Raw genomic sequence first — 15,947 nt, forward strand, 5'->3', positions numbered from 1 at the left:
TGCCATCCCCAAATTCAGTGGAGATGATGTCACTTTAACGGTGAACCAATTCCTAAAAGATTTTGAGGATCTAATGGAATCGACTGGAGCTGACGACCGATTTAAACTGCTTGCACTTCGTCGTTCGCTGACGGGCACGGCGAAAGTTTTCCTGACGACAACAGTAGCGTTGAACTATGGTGCGCTAAGGAAAGCGCTAAAAGACGAATTCGACATATCCGTCACACGGCATGAGATATATAAGATGTTGGCACAACGTCGCTGGAAGCGGAAAGATGAGTCGCTGCACTGTTATGTGCTGACAATGCAAGCCTTAGGAAAACGAGCCAATGTCAGCGATCTTGAGGTTATTGATTTTATTATTGATGGAATCGGGAATGTCCCAAACTCGCATATCCTTATGACGGCCCGAACCTTAGACGAATTCAAGACGCTGGTGATCCGTTTCCAAAACAAATATTTTGCAGTTGGCACGGCACAGACAGCAGCTCCCAAAACAACAAAACCAGCAGCCGAACAAAAAATAAAGTGCTACAATTGTTCGAAGGATGGCCACATCAAACCCAACTGCCCTTACCCTATGCGACCAAATGACGCCTGTTTCCGATGTTGGAAGATGGGGCACGATCACCGATCCTGCCCGAACCCACCAAAAGTTTTGAAGCCCCGAGAAGTTGCTGCCGTACAAGTGGATACAGACCATGACGTGGTTGGCGCATTTAATTATGTAAGTATAGTATTAAAAACCGATGACGTGACTTCCTGGGGTTGTTTAACATTAAATTATCAAAGGCACTGAAGAAATATAGTAAGCATAAGTTGTTTCAAATACGGTCCCTTATGGAGCCAAAAAGCTTAAATTTTGTAACCGACTCGAATGCATTTATCGCAGTTGCGGAACAGCATGAGTTAGGAAGAAACCATGCTAGTAAAATCATTCTAAATGATTCCTTGTCTTTGGGTGAGTTCACTGCCGTTGACGTACCTGACATTTTCCATATTGATTTTTCATCTGACGAATGTAATGTTGACGTGTGTCCTAACATGACTAAAATCTGTCGTGATAAATTAAAGCAGCTTATTAATGATAATTATTTAAAGTCAAAAATAAAGCCCGAACCATACAAATATGAGATGAAGATTCATTTGACAACTGACGTTCCTTTTCATTCCGCCCCCCGCCGATTGTCATATTTGGAGCGCAGCCAAGTGCAATCCATCATTGAGGAACTTCGTGAAGAGGGGATCATAAGACCGAGTGACTCGCCGTATGCCTCAGCCGTAGTATTAGTGAAAAAGAAGAGCGGTAAAATCCGTATGTGCATAGACTATAGGGCCCTTAACAAACTTACCATCAGGGATAATTACCCGTTACCTCTGATTGATGACTGTATCGAATATTTACAAAATAAAAGGCATTTTTCAGTATTAGACTTGAAAAGCGGTTTCCATCAGGTGCATATGGCCCCTGAATCCATACCATTGACTTCTTTTGTGACTCCAAATGGACAGTTTGAATTTCTGAAAATGCCATTCGGACTGAAGAATGCACCTGCGGTATTCCAACGATTTATCAATCATGTCTTTCGAGATATGGTTGATAATAGGAAAATTATTATTTATATGGACGATATTATTATCGCTACCGAAACATTTGACGAACATGTAGACCTGCTGAAGACCGTATTAACCAGACTTACCTTGCGCGCACTAAAACTCAATCTGGAAAAGTGTAAATTTGGATATGACGAAATCGAATATCTGGGGTACTCAGTAACCAGGACAGGAATACTGCCGAACAACTCCCATATTAAGAGTATACAAAATTTCCCTATACCTACTAACTCAAAACAACTGCAGTCATGCATAGGTCTGTTTTCTTATTTCCGCCGATTTGTACCTTCCTTTTCCCAGATAGCCAAACCTTTGCAGAACTTGCTTAAGAGAGACGCGCGATTCGAGTTTGATCAGGAGTGTATTGACGCATTTAACGAGTTAAAATTTAGGCTGACGCGGAGCCCAGTTTTGGCCATATATAGTCCCAAAAGGGAAACCGAATTGCATTGTGATGCAAGCAGCATAGGTTTTGGAGCAGTGCTATTGCAGCGGCAGGACGATGAAAGGTTTCACCCAATATCATATTTCTCCAAAACAGCAACAAGTGCAGAATCAAAATACCACAGTTTTGAGCTGGAGACGCTAGCAATCATATATGCATTGAGACGGTTTAGGACTTACTTAGAGGGTATTCCCTTCACAATAGTAACTGATTGCAACTCACTAACCTTAACTCTTGATAGGAGGCAGCTTAATCCCAGAATAGCTAGGTGGGCCCTTGAATTAGAGAACTTTAATTATAAAATAAGACATAAGCGAGGTGCTGCGATGGGCCACGTCGATGCATTAAGCAGGAGACAGATAGGTTTAATCATAGATGTGGATGATATCCAATTCCAAATACAAGTCGCACAAGAGCGAGATAACCATGTTAAGACTATACGAGACCGTTTGGAACGCGAAAATGTCACTGACTATGATCTAATGGACGGGGTTGTTTACAAAAGAAATCAAGACGGAAAGATGGCCCTATACGTACCTCATGAGATGGAGTCTAATGTCATACGCGTGATACATGAAAAAATGGGTCATTTAGCAACTGAAAAGACACATGAGAAGCTAAAATTGTACTACTGGTTTCCCAATATGAGATTAAAAGTGGAAAGGTTTGTAAGAAATTGTCTGAAGTGCATAATGTATGCCACACCCCCACAGAATAAGGAAAGAACTTTGTATCCCATCTCCAAAACTGCTTTGCCATTTGATACGATCCACTTGGATCATTTTGGACCATTACCATCGATTAGATCTAAACGTAAACACATTTTAGTTGTTGTTGATGGTTTCACAAAATTCGTAAAACTTTATCCGTGTAATACAACAAGCGCTAAGGAAGTTATTAATGCTCTTGACAAGTACTTTAGTTATTATAGTAGACCAAGGAGAATTGTGACTGACCGAGGAACCTGTTTCACCTCTTTAGAATTTAGTTCATTTTTAACGAAACGAAATGTAAGTCATATAAAAGTCGCGGTAGCTTCTCCACAGGCAAATGGTCAGGTAGAAAGAGTAAATAGAGTTCTAAAGACGATGCTGGGTAAACTGACGGATGAAATTAAGCATGACGACTGGGTTAGTAAATTACTTGAGGTGGAATATGCCATGAATAACTCAATTCACAGTACCTGTAGGGATACTCCCAGTCGACTCTTGTTTGGCGTGGAACAAAGGGGAGTAATAGTGGATGAGTTTACCGAATACTTTCAGGATATGTTGTGTCCTGATTACGAACGAGATCTTACCCAGATACGAGACAGGCATCTAAGGCTATTACAGCTAGGCAGGAGTATGACGTTAAGCGGGCTTCAAAGGGTAGCCCTAGTACCCAGTACATCCCAGGTGATTATGTGGTCATAAGGAATGTAGACACCACGGCTGGTAGTAACAAGAAATTTATACCCCGATATCGAGGTCCTTATGTCATTCACAAAAGTTTAGGAAACGACAGGTATGTTGTCCGCGACATTGGCGGTTGTCAGCTCACCCAGCTTCCGTATGATGGGGTTATCGAGGCTCACCGCATAAAAAGGTGGGTTCAGCAACCCGATGAATGCATAGAGTTGGAAAGTGATCCCCTAGGAGATTATTCTGAGTTTGATGAACCGCGAATGATCGAGGGCGATCACTTATCAGGTTTGGCCGAGTTGTAAAACCCTTAAGGTCGCCTATTGATGGAATGTATGTTAATGTAAGTGTAGGCATAGTATAAGATACACCCAATAATGTAAACGTAGAGTAATGCTAAGAAGAGATGTAGTATTAAGTAAAATAAGGCAACCCTAAATGACAAATGGAAGAAAGAATAAAATGGAAGTCACTTCCGCTTGGATCGTAAAAATAGCCAGTCGTTTTATTTCTATCAGAATTTAATCGTGAGCCATCCGGCTTTAAAATATCTGGAAGTACAAGTTCATAAAAATAGGCTTAAGATTTAGCAACAATAAGTAGTTTTAAAGACCGGTCTAAACTTAGAAAATTAATACAATATATACATATATATAAAATTAAGATTGCTCTTATGTACATATTTTTATTTTAACAATTCAATGTAAAAGAATGTTCATACACAAAAAAAGTTGTATGAGCATTCTTCTGAAGAAGGGAGGTGTAGTATGATTATAAATCGGATATGCCTTAACATTAATATTCATAAACATTTATTGTTTTGTTTTGGTTTTTTAATTTATTGTCCACTTATGCATTCACTTTGCTGTGCAGTTTAAATAGTATCATATTTCTTAAAAGGTTCATTACACTTGAAACTAAATGCAAACATAGCTAACGTAATTCTTTTATGTGCGGCGCGTGAATGCTAGAATCATATTACATAAGTAAACACCGAAAAATTGTTATTGACTTGCATTGACTAAAATTCCTATAAAAACGCTTGTACGTAGTATGTATGAGACGAGAAATGAAACAATTGCTTTACAAGCTGGATGCCCAGCTTGAAGTAATAAATAAATAAATGAAATAAAAATTACTTAATAATACTTTCATTACAATGCTGAAGATATTGAAGTGCAGCCAAATAACGGAGAAGCAGAAAACATAAGAAATGAAATTCTTAGAATATTATAATATAGAAAAATCGAAAAGTATTAAATAGAAACCTTTACGCCACAGTTTCTGTTTTATTTTTGTTATAAATTTTCTTTATTCAATTATTCGTCATTCGAAATAAATATGTATTTCAGTTCCTCTACGTATTTCAGCCCATACCTGCCAAGGGAAAATAAAAATGTATTTCTATAAACATCACAAAAAACAAAAACCATTGTTAACCTTAATCCATTTTGCTGCCGTTTTAACTGGTGGTCCCAAGCAATTCAGCTCCGTTGTAAATACGTCCCATTTTTTTGCTGCTTGTACTTTGGTGGAAATCCCTTTTGCGAATTGTGGATTCTCTTCCATTAATGCAACTAGCCTTTCTAATTGCTGTTTGGTACTCACGACTTTCGACCTGCATAATATTAACAAAATTAGTATATATTTATTATTTGGTTACTATAAAACAATAAATAATCGCAAACAACTTACATTTTAACAAGTTTTCCCACAATACGCTACACAATCGAAAGCAAAATTGCATTCGACTCTAAATTCGGTATACAACGAAAATTTCGACGGCGTTGCACCGCTCATAATACCAAATTGACATTCGATTTTCGATCTTCGACAACCAACGAATATCAAAGATCGAATGAAACTCATAATAGGGGCCAATGTTTATAAAAATTTTAAATTTTGTTGAGTGTACTGTGAAAGGAAAACCAAGGCGAATTTATACAAGGTGATGGCAATGGAACAAGAACATTTCCAATTTTTTCACAATTCAACCAGAATGTAAACGAACCAACAAGGTAACTACGAAGCACAAGATCACCTTGGGATTCAAAGTACCAAAATTCAATAAAAAAACAAATCAGCTACTCAACCAAACTCACCTTGTGTACATTTGCCTCAATAAAAACTAGCTTGGATATTAGACAAATTCATATAAGGTGGTAGCAGTAGTACAAAAACAAAATTTACATGAATTTGCATGAAATATATTTTTGTTGTTTCGAATGTCAAAATCAGCCACGAATTTGAATCAGAATGTAAACAAAAGAGATCTCTTTGACAGTTATGGTAGATCAGCTGTCAATTTGAATTAAAGATGTAAGTTATATAGAAATTTTAATCCAGATATTATTTTTAAATCAATTCTTTTGTAGCCCTTACTGCTACTTATCGCCTAACCTTATGGAGATGCATCGTAGCGAATGTGTAATCGCTATTGGCTAATGGAGACAGCAAGTATGATAAATATATAATATTACTATATTTTGAACAGAAAAAAGCATTTATACAAAATTAAAGCAAGTGTCTTGCAAAGGTTTTTACCTTACAAAAGAAATTTTAAACAAGATGCCACAAAACAAAATTTCCAGACAATACTTATCAAGATATTTAACATCTGGTCATATGTTGCAATTCCTTTTCGCATGAAATTGTCACCGAAAACCAACTATACACGAAACAAAGCCGTCACAAAAATGATGCCTCACGCAAATGTTGACACAGCTTTGTATATACAATTTACATAGACTTCGGGAATATCCAAAGGATTGAAGTGGTATCTTAGAAGTCGTTGCTCAAATTTCTCCCAACTTTTCAAGTTGTTTTGATGAATTAAATAAGCACAAAAAATAAAAATGCACAGTTTAACGTAAACTCTCCCTTACGAATTTAACTTCGAAACTCATTCAATTCGCGTGAATTTCATCACACCCCAAACTTATTGTAATTTGAATTTTCGGTATCAGAATGAAATCGCGTAAGTTCCAACACAAAAAGCACAATTGTTCTTTCCACCTTTAAAATATTAATAGACAAATCATCTTAAGCAATTTTTTCAGCAACCTTATAGGGCTTGGTGACAGTCCAGCATGCTTGACTGCGCTTTATATGTGTTAGTGCAGTCGGGTGGCGTCGTGACACACGTATTTGTTGTCGGCTACACCTACGATGCTTGATGAAAATCAAAAATTTTTGATATTTTCGTTTGACGCTTACTTTTTTGATCGTGTCGGAGTCTGATGGACAAAACAGCAGTGTTGTATTTAGCATTGAGCTTAGTATTTAGTGTGCGGTTGCCCAATAGTATATTACTCGTAAACATCTACATATACTAAAAATAAGCACAATCCGTATGAAATATGCACATAAATAAGCAAAAAATTTAAAAATTTATATGTAAATGAAATTATTTAAAACTGATATACATAAGTAATTTAATAATAATGAAGTTATGAGCCCGAAAAACATAAGTTATAATTAAAAACATGACTTATTGCGATTTTTTAAATATAACACAGAAAGTGGATAACAAAAAAATTCTCAAACAACTAACAGAATAAGTTAAAGCAGATTACCTTTAATTTTTGTAAAATATCCCAAACTCAAATTTAATTCCCTTACTTACGCTTTTCAGCCATAGAATAATTACGTATATACAAATTTACATAAATAAAAATTCATCATCCGATGACGACATATTTACTTCTAAATACAACTGTGGATTGATCGCTTTTTGTTTTGAACGTCACCGGGCAAACGACAAGCACCAGACACGCACACATATAAAGTGCTGGACTGGCACCAGGGGCTATTACAACTATTTCAGAGTCAAAAAAGAAGCCAAACAATGCTGTTCATAACTACCCAAAATAGCATTGCCACTTGTCAACAAATTTAATGATTAGCCACTAAATATGAGTGGGTTAGTATTTTAAAATTAAAGCTAAATATTTACTGCGAAAACTATTCATTAATTTACAGTGATTTAATGCACTGAAAAGCAATATCAAGAAAATATTTTTGGGTAACAATTTGAATACTTTTCGGTACAATAGTTCAACATTTACATTGGGCATTTACATGCAACTCTGTATTCAGCACATTTCAACAGAAAAGCGTTACGACGCTTACGAGATTTGCTCAGGCATTGCTATTTGTTTTCATTTTATATCAGGCGCCAATTAATAAGTGAAGTTTTATTAAAACACATTTTAAAACTTGGTAAGATTGTGAAAAAACAGTTTTGAAAACTGCAAAACTAATTTAAATTAATTAAAAGTGCATATTTGACGTAAATTGTAAACAAACTGCTAATTACCTATTACCTGGCCAGATTGCCTGTCGGCGCCAAAAACAATAATGTCATCTTCCAAGCGGAAATCCGTGCCAGGACAACAGAAACTAACCACGCCAGAGAAGCGTCGTCGCAGTGGTCAGACTGATGGTACAACGGCAACGAGTGCAGCTACAGGCAGAACGTATGCTGCGGCAGCGGCGGGTCCTGACAATGAACCGGAAGCGGCAGAGCATCACGCATTGGATGATGCTAATATATCGGACGACGACGAAGGCGGAACGCGAATTGGCGATATTTATATACCCCCACCTATACCACCCCATTGTTCAACTGAAAGTAAAGGGCCCCGTTTGATTATCAAAAAAATTGAAAACAAAAATTTCAAAAGCTACGCTGGTACAGTAGTACTGGGCCCTTTCCATCATGTTAGTAAATGTGCCAGTACAGTTATTTAAGTGCAATTTTCATATTAATATTCTTCAATTACATACTCTCTAGTGTTTTACGGCTATTATTGGACCAAACGGTAGTGGCAAGAGCAATGTCATCGATTCCATGTTGTTTGTGTTTGGCTATCGAGCCAATAAAATTCGTTGCAAAAAAATATCGACATTGCTGCATAATTCCGCTAGATATCCCAATATGTCAATGTGTTCGGTGGCGGTGCATTTCCGGCAAATATTGGATAAGGAAGATGGCACGTGCGAGGAAATCCCAGACAGTGATATTGTAGTTGAACGCACAGCATTTCGCGATAATTCCTCTTATTATACGATTAATGGACGGCGGGTACAGTTTAGAGAAGTAGCAAAACTGTTGAAGAAGCACAACGTCGATTTGGATCACAATCGTTTTTTGATATTGCAGGTATGAAAAAAGTTCGCATTGATTGTCTATTTAAGAGATGTTGATATGCTACTTATATGTTTAGGGAGAAGTGGAGTCGATTGCGATGATGAAGCCGAAGGGACTATCTGAAAACGAATGCGGCATGCTCGAATATATGGAAGATATCGTTGGTACAACACGCTATAAGGAACCGCTTGTCAAAATAAATGAGCGTGTGGAGCATTTAACGGAGGAGCGCACAGAGAAACATAATCGCTGTAAGCTGGCCGAACGTGAAATGAAAGATTTAGAACAGCCTTATAATGAAGCAGTCGATTATCTGCGGCGCGAGAACGAAAATACGCGTACTAAAAATTTGCGCATACAAAAATATCTCAGTGAAAAGAATAAAAAGCTGGAGGAATATAAGAAAGAGCAAGACACAATAATGGTAGAGTTGAAAGAGCACGATGATGCGGCTGAAAAGCTCAAACAGGAACGGGAAGAAAAGGAGAAACTGATTCGCGAAGAAATGGCGTAAGTGTAACGTTTTAGGATGTCAAATACTTTTGGCGAGTGTAATGAATATGTTAATATGTCTATTTATTTCAGCCAATTTGACGCTCTTCGCAAAAAGAAAGAATCAATTGAAAAACAATGGGAATCGGCGCACAAAAACTTTACGGAAGTACAGCAGACGATGGATATGACTAACAAGCGGCGTAAGCAGCATAAAACGCAAATGGAAAAACTTAAGGACGAACTTGTTGATCTACGTAAAGTACCTAGTAAAAACGAAAAAGAAATTACAGAATGCTTAAAAAAGGTGGAGAAATTAAATAAGGATAAATCTACTATGGAAGAAGAATTGCAAAAGAACTATGTGACGCTAGAGAAAACGACAAAACCATTGATTGAGAAGCGTGAAAAGCTTGAAACCGAGTTGGTCGAACTAAAGAAGCACGTTGATGACGCTAAAGCCGCTTTGGCACTTTCGGAATCGGAATTGAAAATTCTTAAGCACGATGAAACCACAGAAACACGCAAATATGAATCGTTGAAAACGTCATATGAGGAATCGAATAAGAGTTTGGAAGAAAAACAAAGTACCATACAAGAAATGAAAGATCGTTTACCTGAAATACAGAAAGAGATTGTTGTAAAAACGCAACAAGTGCAGAAATTACAAATGGAAGAGCAACAAAAGCGTGGTCAGCTTATGACGCTCACGGCTGAGGTGTGTTTTTGGGCGGGGGAATTGTTTAGAGGCCATTAGAAAACAATTCATAGTTATCTTTTTAAAATTTCGCCAACAGATAAATGAAAAAACTGTGAGTTTGCAAACCACGCGATCAAATAATAAAGTGTTGGACTTCTTAATGCGACAAAAGAACGAAGGCAAAATAGCGGGGATTTTGGGTAGATTGGTAAGTGAAATAAGAAATATAATGTAATAGTGAGATCATTAACTTTAGTTTAACCCTTAACGGCCGAGAGCTTTTTGTAATACCCGCTCATAAGACGACGGGAAATTAGGCGAAAAGCTAAAACGTTTATAAGTATGAAAACTTAAACTAAACATTTAAACTGATTTATTTAGATATGAATTCAATATATAGTTACTTGATTTATAATTTTATATGGTCAACAAACCAGGGATGTACAAAGTTGCAATATTTGTTAAAGAAAACTACAGCGATGATAAATAAATGAAATTAAAACTGAATTCTTTTCATGTCCCCGTATTGGGGCCTTTCGTTTTCTATTGCATAAATACTATGTCCCCGTGGCGGGGCTTTCGGTCGTTAAGGGTTAATATAAAACGTCGGACAAAATAAATGCTACTAAAATGCCATTAAATTTTTTTGCCATTTTAAAGCCCATTAGCCGCAAGAATTGCCTAATTAAAAAAAAAGCTATTATGTTTTAGGTTTTATTTTTTTTTTGTTTTCAGTTTTTGTTTGTTTTTTTATCTTTAAAAAAAATTTTGTTGTTGTGTTTTTACATATATTTAATTGTGTAGGTTTTAAAAAAAATTTTTTTTATGTTTTTTGCTTTTAGTTTAAAACAAATTTAGTTTTTTTTAATTTTTTTTTTAGATCAAAAATATATTTAATTCGCCTTTTAAACTACGTAAAACATAAAAATGTTGTCTTTTTAAAAGTTTTTTTGTTTTTCTTTTGTTTCTTTAAGTTTGTTTTTTCAAAAGGGGGTTTCTATTTTTTTTATTGTTGCTTTGTAGTTAAAAAACAGTGTTTTAGCCTTTTTAAAATATATATTTTTTTAGTTTTTAAAAAGGTTTTTGTTTTTTAACTTTGTTTTTCTTAATTAATTTTTTTTTAGTATATTTTGATATTTTTTTTTACGTTTCTTTTTAAATAACTACGTAGAAATAGCCACGAGCGTTTTTTTTCTCAATATTTTGATTAAAATTAGATATGCGGATTTGTGTAAGAAAGTTATTTTAGATACCATAAGAATTTTGCGTACAGAATAAAAAACTAGGCAAATATATTCTAATATAATTCACATTAAATAACAGGGTGATTTGGGCGCCATTGACTCCAAATATGATGTAGCCATTTCAACTGCCTGCGGACGTTTGGATGACATCATCGTAGATACAGTCAACACTGCGCAAGAGTGTATAGAACACCTTAAACGCTTTGACATTGGACGAGCCACATTTATTGCGCTAGAGAAAGTAAAACATTTAGAAAAACAATCGGGACCCATACAAACGTAAGTTACATAAAATTTATGATAGCTCACTCATTTCGCATTCTTATCATCACATTTTAGTCCCGAAAACGCACCGCGACTATACGATTTAGTACGCGTCGAGGATGAACGCATACTCCCCGCCTTTTATTTTGCGCTTCGCAATACGCTCGTTGCTACTGACCTTGAACAAGGCTCACGCATTGCTTACGGTGCCCGACGTTATCGAGTTGTAACGCTGAGTGGTGATGTTATTGAAACATCTGGTACCATGTCAGGCGGTGGTCGTACGCAAATTCGCGGCAAAATGGGCACCAAAGTACAAACAAAGACCAAGCAAACAGCCGACTCGTCCATGGTGTCCCAGAAAGCTTTGGAAGAAATGCAAGTACAGGCCGAGCAATTGCAATCGCAAATAAATTATAGCCAAGAGGAACAGGGACGTTTGGAACGCGAAATACATCAGCTCAGTATAAGCAGGCAAGAAAATGAGTCGGGAATACAAAAACTGGGTATCACCATCAAGAGTTTGGAGGAGCAATTGCCGCGCATTTTTAAGCAATTAGAGGCACAGAAGAAGCGCATGCAACAAACAACCACCGATGCAGCAAAGGTGAAAAATATGGAGGCTGAGATTGCAAAGAAACAAAAAAATCTGAGCTGCTCCGAGGACGAGGCAGACAAAGTAGCTAAGAAAATTGCCGAAGTTAAAAAAGAGATTGATAGTATACATGGCGATAAAGTGAAGTCGGTACAAACGAAAATCAACAATTTGGGCACACAGATTAAGAAGCTAAACAACAACATATCCAAGTTAAAAGTTGAAGTCACAACTTCCGAACGTAATGTGGCAAAAATGGAAAAACAAATCGAACAATTGAATGAGGATATATTAAAGGCGCAGGATGAGTTGGTGGAGATGAGTAAGAAACGGCAACATTATGACGATGAAACCGCGCGGCTAGTGAAGGAGATCGAAGAGGCACAAAAGGCCATAGAAAGTGCTAAGAGTGAATCGTCGGGAATGCAAAAGGAAATCGCAGCATTGCAAAAGCGTGAAGGTGAGTGAGTGGTAAAAAGTTTTTAAAGGGTTGAGCTTGTTTGAAAAATTAAGGAATTCATTATCAAATTATTTTTGTGCACATGATCGGGATATCGTCCACTGATTCTTGTCGTTTCTGCAACCAATTCCAGTCGACTCCAATGCACCTTCGCCTTGAATGCAGAGCTATTGTGCGGAGAAGGTTAAGACAGCTCGACCCAGCTCTATCTTGAGTTTAATAAGCGAACTGAGTCTGGATGAGGTACTGTGATGAGTAGAGGACCCAAAAGCCAATGAGGTTAAAGTGCAAACCTCGAGAGCAAAATTAAACAAAAAACAAAACACATTGTTAGTAAAAAATGTTCGGAGCAAGAGAATTTTTGGTTAGTTTTTATTTTCTATTTTGTTTACTTCTTAAGGAGCTTAAGGTTAAAGTCGATGACACATCAATACCGAGAGTAAACAACCCTAAAATTTTGTGAGTTATCTTCGATAGTTTGCTCTCATTCTCTGCGCACACAATCGCAATTGGTACTAAAGTCCAAAACCGCAACAAGGTCCTAAAATCGCTATCCGGCGGAACTTGGGGACAAAGACCAAGAAATGTTGCTAGTGACATTTAAAGCAATTGGCCGCCCGGCTATGCCAAAATACTACATTCAGGACAGCCAGGGGTTGCCTTCTTATGCCCCCTCGACAACACCCACACAATAAAATGCTCACCAAACAGTTTGTGCTTAGGTACTATCGAAGTTTTCAACCCTGTAGACACCTGCTAGAGCCTGAGCCGCCTCTCAGGCACGTTAGGAGGCATCTCTTTAGCTATTCGGATGTGATCCAGGACAAAACGATCCTACAATTTCTGAACCGGATAGTATTTGGACAGACGCTGCATGACATTCATTGGAGACACTTACGACCTTCCTGAACTTCAGACCTCTGAATGCTGTTATCACAGTCTAACGACCACCTATTGCATGTTTCCACGACAGTCGGTTCTACGTTACCGAAACGATCCGGATGTATATCCGGCCAAAAACTGTCACTCCAGCAGCATTCTGCGCATGAGAGTATGGGGAATGTGTATGCTGCTACAACAACAACCTCCTATTGCACATGCAGAGCTTCAGCTACCCCGAGAGACCCGCGTACGTTCTGGACACTGTAGCAGACTAAACTCCTACCTATCCAGGATTGACCCCGAAATACTTAACATATATCTAGCATGTGCAGGCAATCCTCAAGATATTTACCACCTTTTCATATGCCCAATAAAACCTACTTCACCTAACACCCCTCCCTCTGGACCTAACCTATCGAAACTGCACGTTTCCTGAGCCTACCGTTGGATGAGCTAGACGAAGATGACCCTTAACTACATTGCTCTGACAGGGTTTAGTGAGCTCATACAATAACAATGAGGAGCTTTTTCATGACAGAAATCCACTCGGAGGTTTGCTCTTGTCTACCGAGAGTCGACTGCGATTAGAAAATAACTTTTCAAATCATTTGGTGTTTCGTGCCCGCTAGCTGGATGGAAAGATCGAGCAGCACTTTCAGTATTCGCTACTGGGACCCTTTCATCCACCAACATCCGGTGCCATAATATAGTGCTTGTAGGTATCTGCTTTTCTTTGTTGATGTTGAGAAAACTACAACAAAGTGCAAGACATACCCAAGTTAAACTTTCATCTCCATCATATCTCCCGCCATTTTCCTTTAATCCCACCTTTATTATCCCTGGGTCGCTTTTATACGGACAAAAAACATTTTATTTACAGAAGTAACGTAGACAAGTAAAATAATTAAATTTTTATAAACGTATTCATTTTTATAATGTCCATTAATTTTCTTGCTTAAAAGCAAATGTTTAATTCTTCCATTTATTTATTGCGAATTTCACAGGCGAGAGCACGCTGAAGCGAGTGGAGATCGATCAAAAACTTCAAACCGTTACCGCCAAAATATCTGACGTGAAATCTCAAATTCCTCACTGGCGTGATCAACTGAAACCGTTGCGTCTGCACGAGATTCCTGGTGATTCCGAACCGCAACCACCGCTCAAAACATACACCGAAGAGGAACTGGCCGCACACACACTCCAAGACATCCAATACAAAGAGAGTGTGCAAGAGGAGTTGCTAAAGAAGAAACCCAACCTCTCGTGCATCGACGAATACATTGAGAAGCGAAATGTGTATTTGGAGCGCGTAAAAGTGTTGGAAGATATCACCTCCAAACGTAATGAAATGCGGCAGCTTTATGATGATCTACGCAAGAAGCGCTACAATGAGTTTATGCAGGGTTTTAAAATTATCACGCGCAAGCTAAAAGAGATGTATCAAATGATTACGCAAGGAGGAGATGCCGAGTTGGAACTGGTCGATTCAATGGATCCCTTCACAGAGGGTGTCAGCTTCAGTGTACGGCCGCCGAAGAAAACATGGAAGAATATATCGAATTTGTCTGGTGGTGAAAAGACCCTCTCCTCTTTGGCCCTGGTATTCGCGCTGCATTATTACAAACCGTCGCCTTTGTACTTTATGGACGAAATAGATGCTGCGCTTGATTTCAAAAATATCTCCATAGTCGCACATTACATAAAGGTTAGCTGATATTCACTTAATAAATGTTGTAAATTTCTATTAATTTTTACCTTACAGGAGCGAACCAAAAATGCCCAATTCATCATCATATCCCTGCGTTCCAATATGTTTGAATTGTCCGATTATATTGTGGGTATATATAAAGTAAAAGATTGCACAGATTCTGTGACGATTAAAAATGTTCCGCCACCCTTGCCGCTGTCACAAATGCAAACACAGTTGCCGACGCAACCGACGAATGATACAAATTCGTTGTTTGACCAACTTAAGAAAAAGATTCCAGCTTCACAGGGTATACCATTAACGCCTTTGGAAGAGGACTCAGAGAATGCGCCTCCTTCACAGGATCGTGAAACCTTATTTATGCCGCTTTCGCAAGGTCGCGAAACAACCTTTGCCCCGCCCTGCGAGAGTACCGTGCTATCACAAATGGTACAAGGGGACCTCGCTAACGAGACAGGTCGTTCAACAATTTCGACTGTAGGCGCTGGTACTCACAGCAGTATTAATGATACATTCTTTAAGAAACCCCTGCCGCCTGCCCAAAAAGCGACATCCTGAGTTATTAAGCGCAGATGCACTTGGTTTAAGGTTATTATTTTTTACGCCTCCTAGCATGTTAAGGATCCCAGGCCTTCGAAGAGCGTCAAACGATGTTTCGTTGGGTCATTGAAACACCCATCTGCTTGTATTATTGAAACCAAACGTAATCTCTAACATTTCTAATGCAAACTCGACAAATAATATCAGAAGACGGGTGCTTCAATTTTGTTAACTTTTTTGCTTGCACGACTTAATATTATTTTTTATATATATCATCACCGTTGTTATTGACGCAAAATTATTACGATTGTCCACACTTATAAATATTGAACTGCTTATAAGAATTTGTAACCGTGACTTATCTACGTATGCATGTATTTTGTTCATTTTGGTTGAAAAGCAAAAATAAACAATGTAATAAATTTTATAAGGAAGTGTTGAAACGATG

General features: G+C 37.8%; 1 protein-coding gene across 2 annotated transcripts; it reads left to right on the forward strand.

The window, feature by feature from the left end:
* The first annotated feature begins 7,573 nt into the window (after nucleotides 1–7,573).
* Nucleotides 7,574–15,945, forward strand: LOC128865426 (structural maintenance of chromosomes protein 4). 2 transcript variants are annotated; one of them, XM_054105795.1, is made up of 10 exons: nucleotides 7,574–7,683; nucleotides 7,796–8,184; nucleotides 8,258–8,626; nucleotides 8,691–9,124; nucleotides 9,200–9,824; nucleotides 9,904–10,014; nucleotides 11,130–11,329; nucleotides 11,390–12,369; nucleotides 14,256–14,956; nucleotides 15,014–15,945. In XM_054105795.1, exons 2-10 carry the CDS (start codon nucleotides 7,822–7,824, stop codon nucleotides 15,515–15,517), a joined length of 4,287 nt encoding a protein of 1,428 aa, XP_053961770.1. In that variant the 5' UTR covers nucleotides 7,574–7,683; nucleotides 7,796–7,821; the 3' UTR covers nucleotides 15,518–15,945. The 2 variants fall into 2 exon arrangements, with proteins under 2 accessions (XP_053961770.1, XP_053961771.1); XM_054105796.1 differs by having other exon boundaries at nucleotides 7,586–7,683; nucleotides 7,742–8,184.
* The last annotated feature ends 2 nt before the right edge of the window (nucleotides 15,946–15,947 follow it).

The sequence above is a fragment of the Anastrepha ludens genome, chromosome 5 (genome assembly GCF_028408465.1).
Source record: "Anastrepha ludens isolate Willacy chromosome 5, idAnaLude1.1, whole genome shotgun sequence".
Taxonomy (NCBI): Eukaryota; Metazoa; Arthropoda; class Insecta; order Diptera; family Tephritidae; genus Anastrepha; species Anastrepha ludens.

Bases quoted from the DNA above. Each gene is read 5' to 3' on its own strand.
- LOC128865426 (XM_054105795.1), top strand. From the start codon at position 7,822: ATGTCATCTTCCAAGCGGAAATCCGTGCCAGGACAACAGAAACTAACC. The intron at 8,627-8,690 runs GTATGAAAAAAG...TTATATGTTTAG, and splicing joins ATCGTTTTTTGATATTGCAG to GGAGAAGTGGAGTCGATTGC. The intron at 10,015-11,129 runs GTAAGTGAAATA...ATTAAATAACAG, and splicing joins CGGGGATTTTGGGTAGATTG to GGTGATTTGGGCGCCATTGA.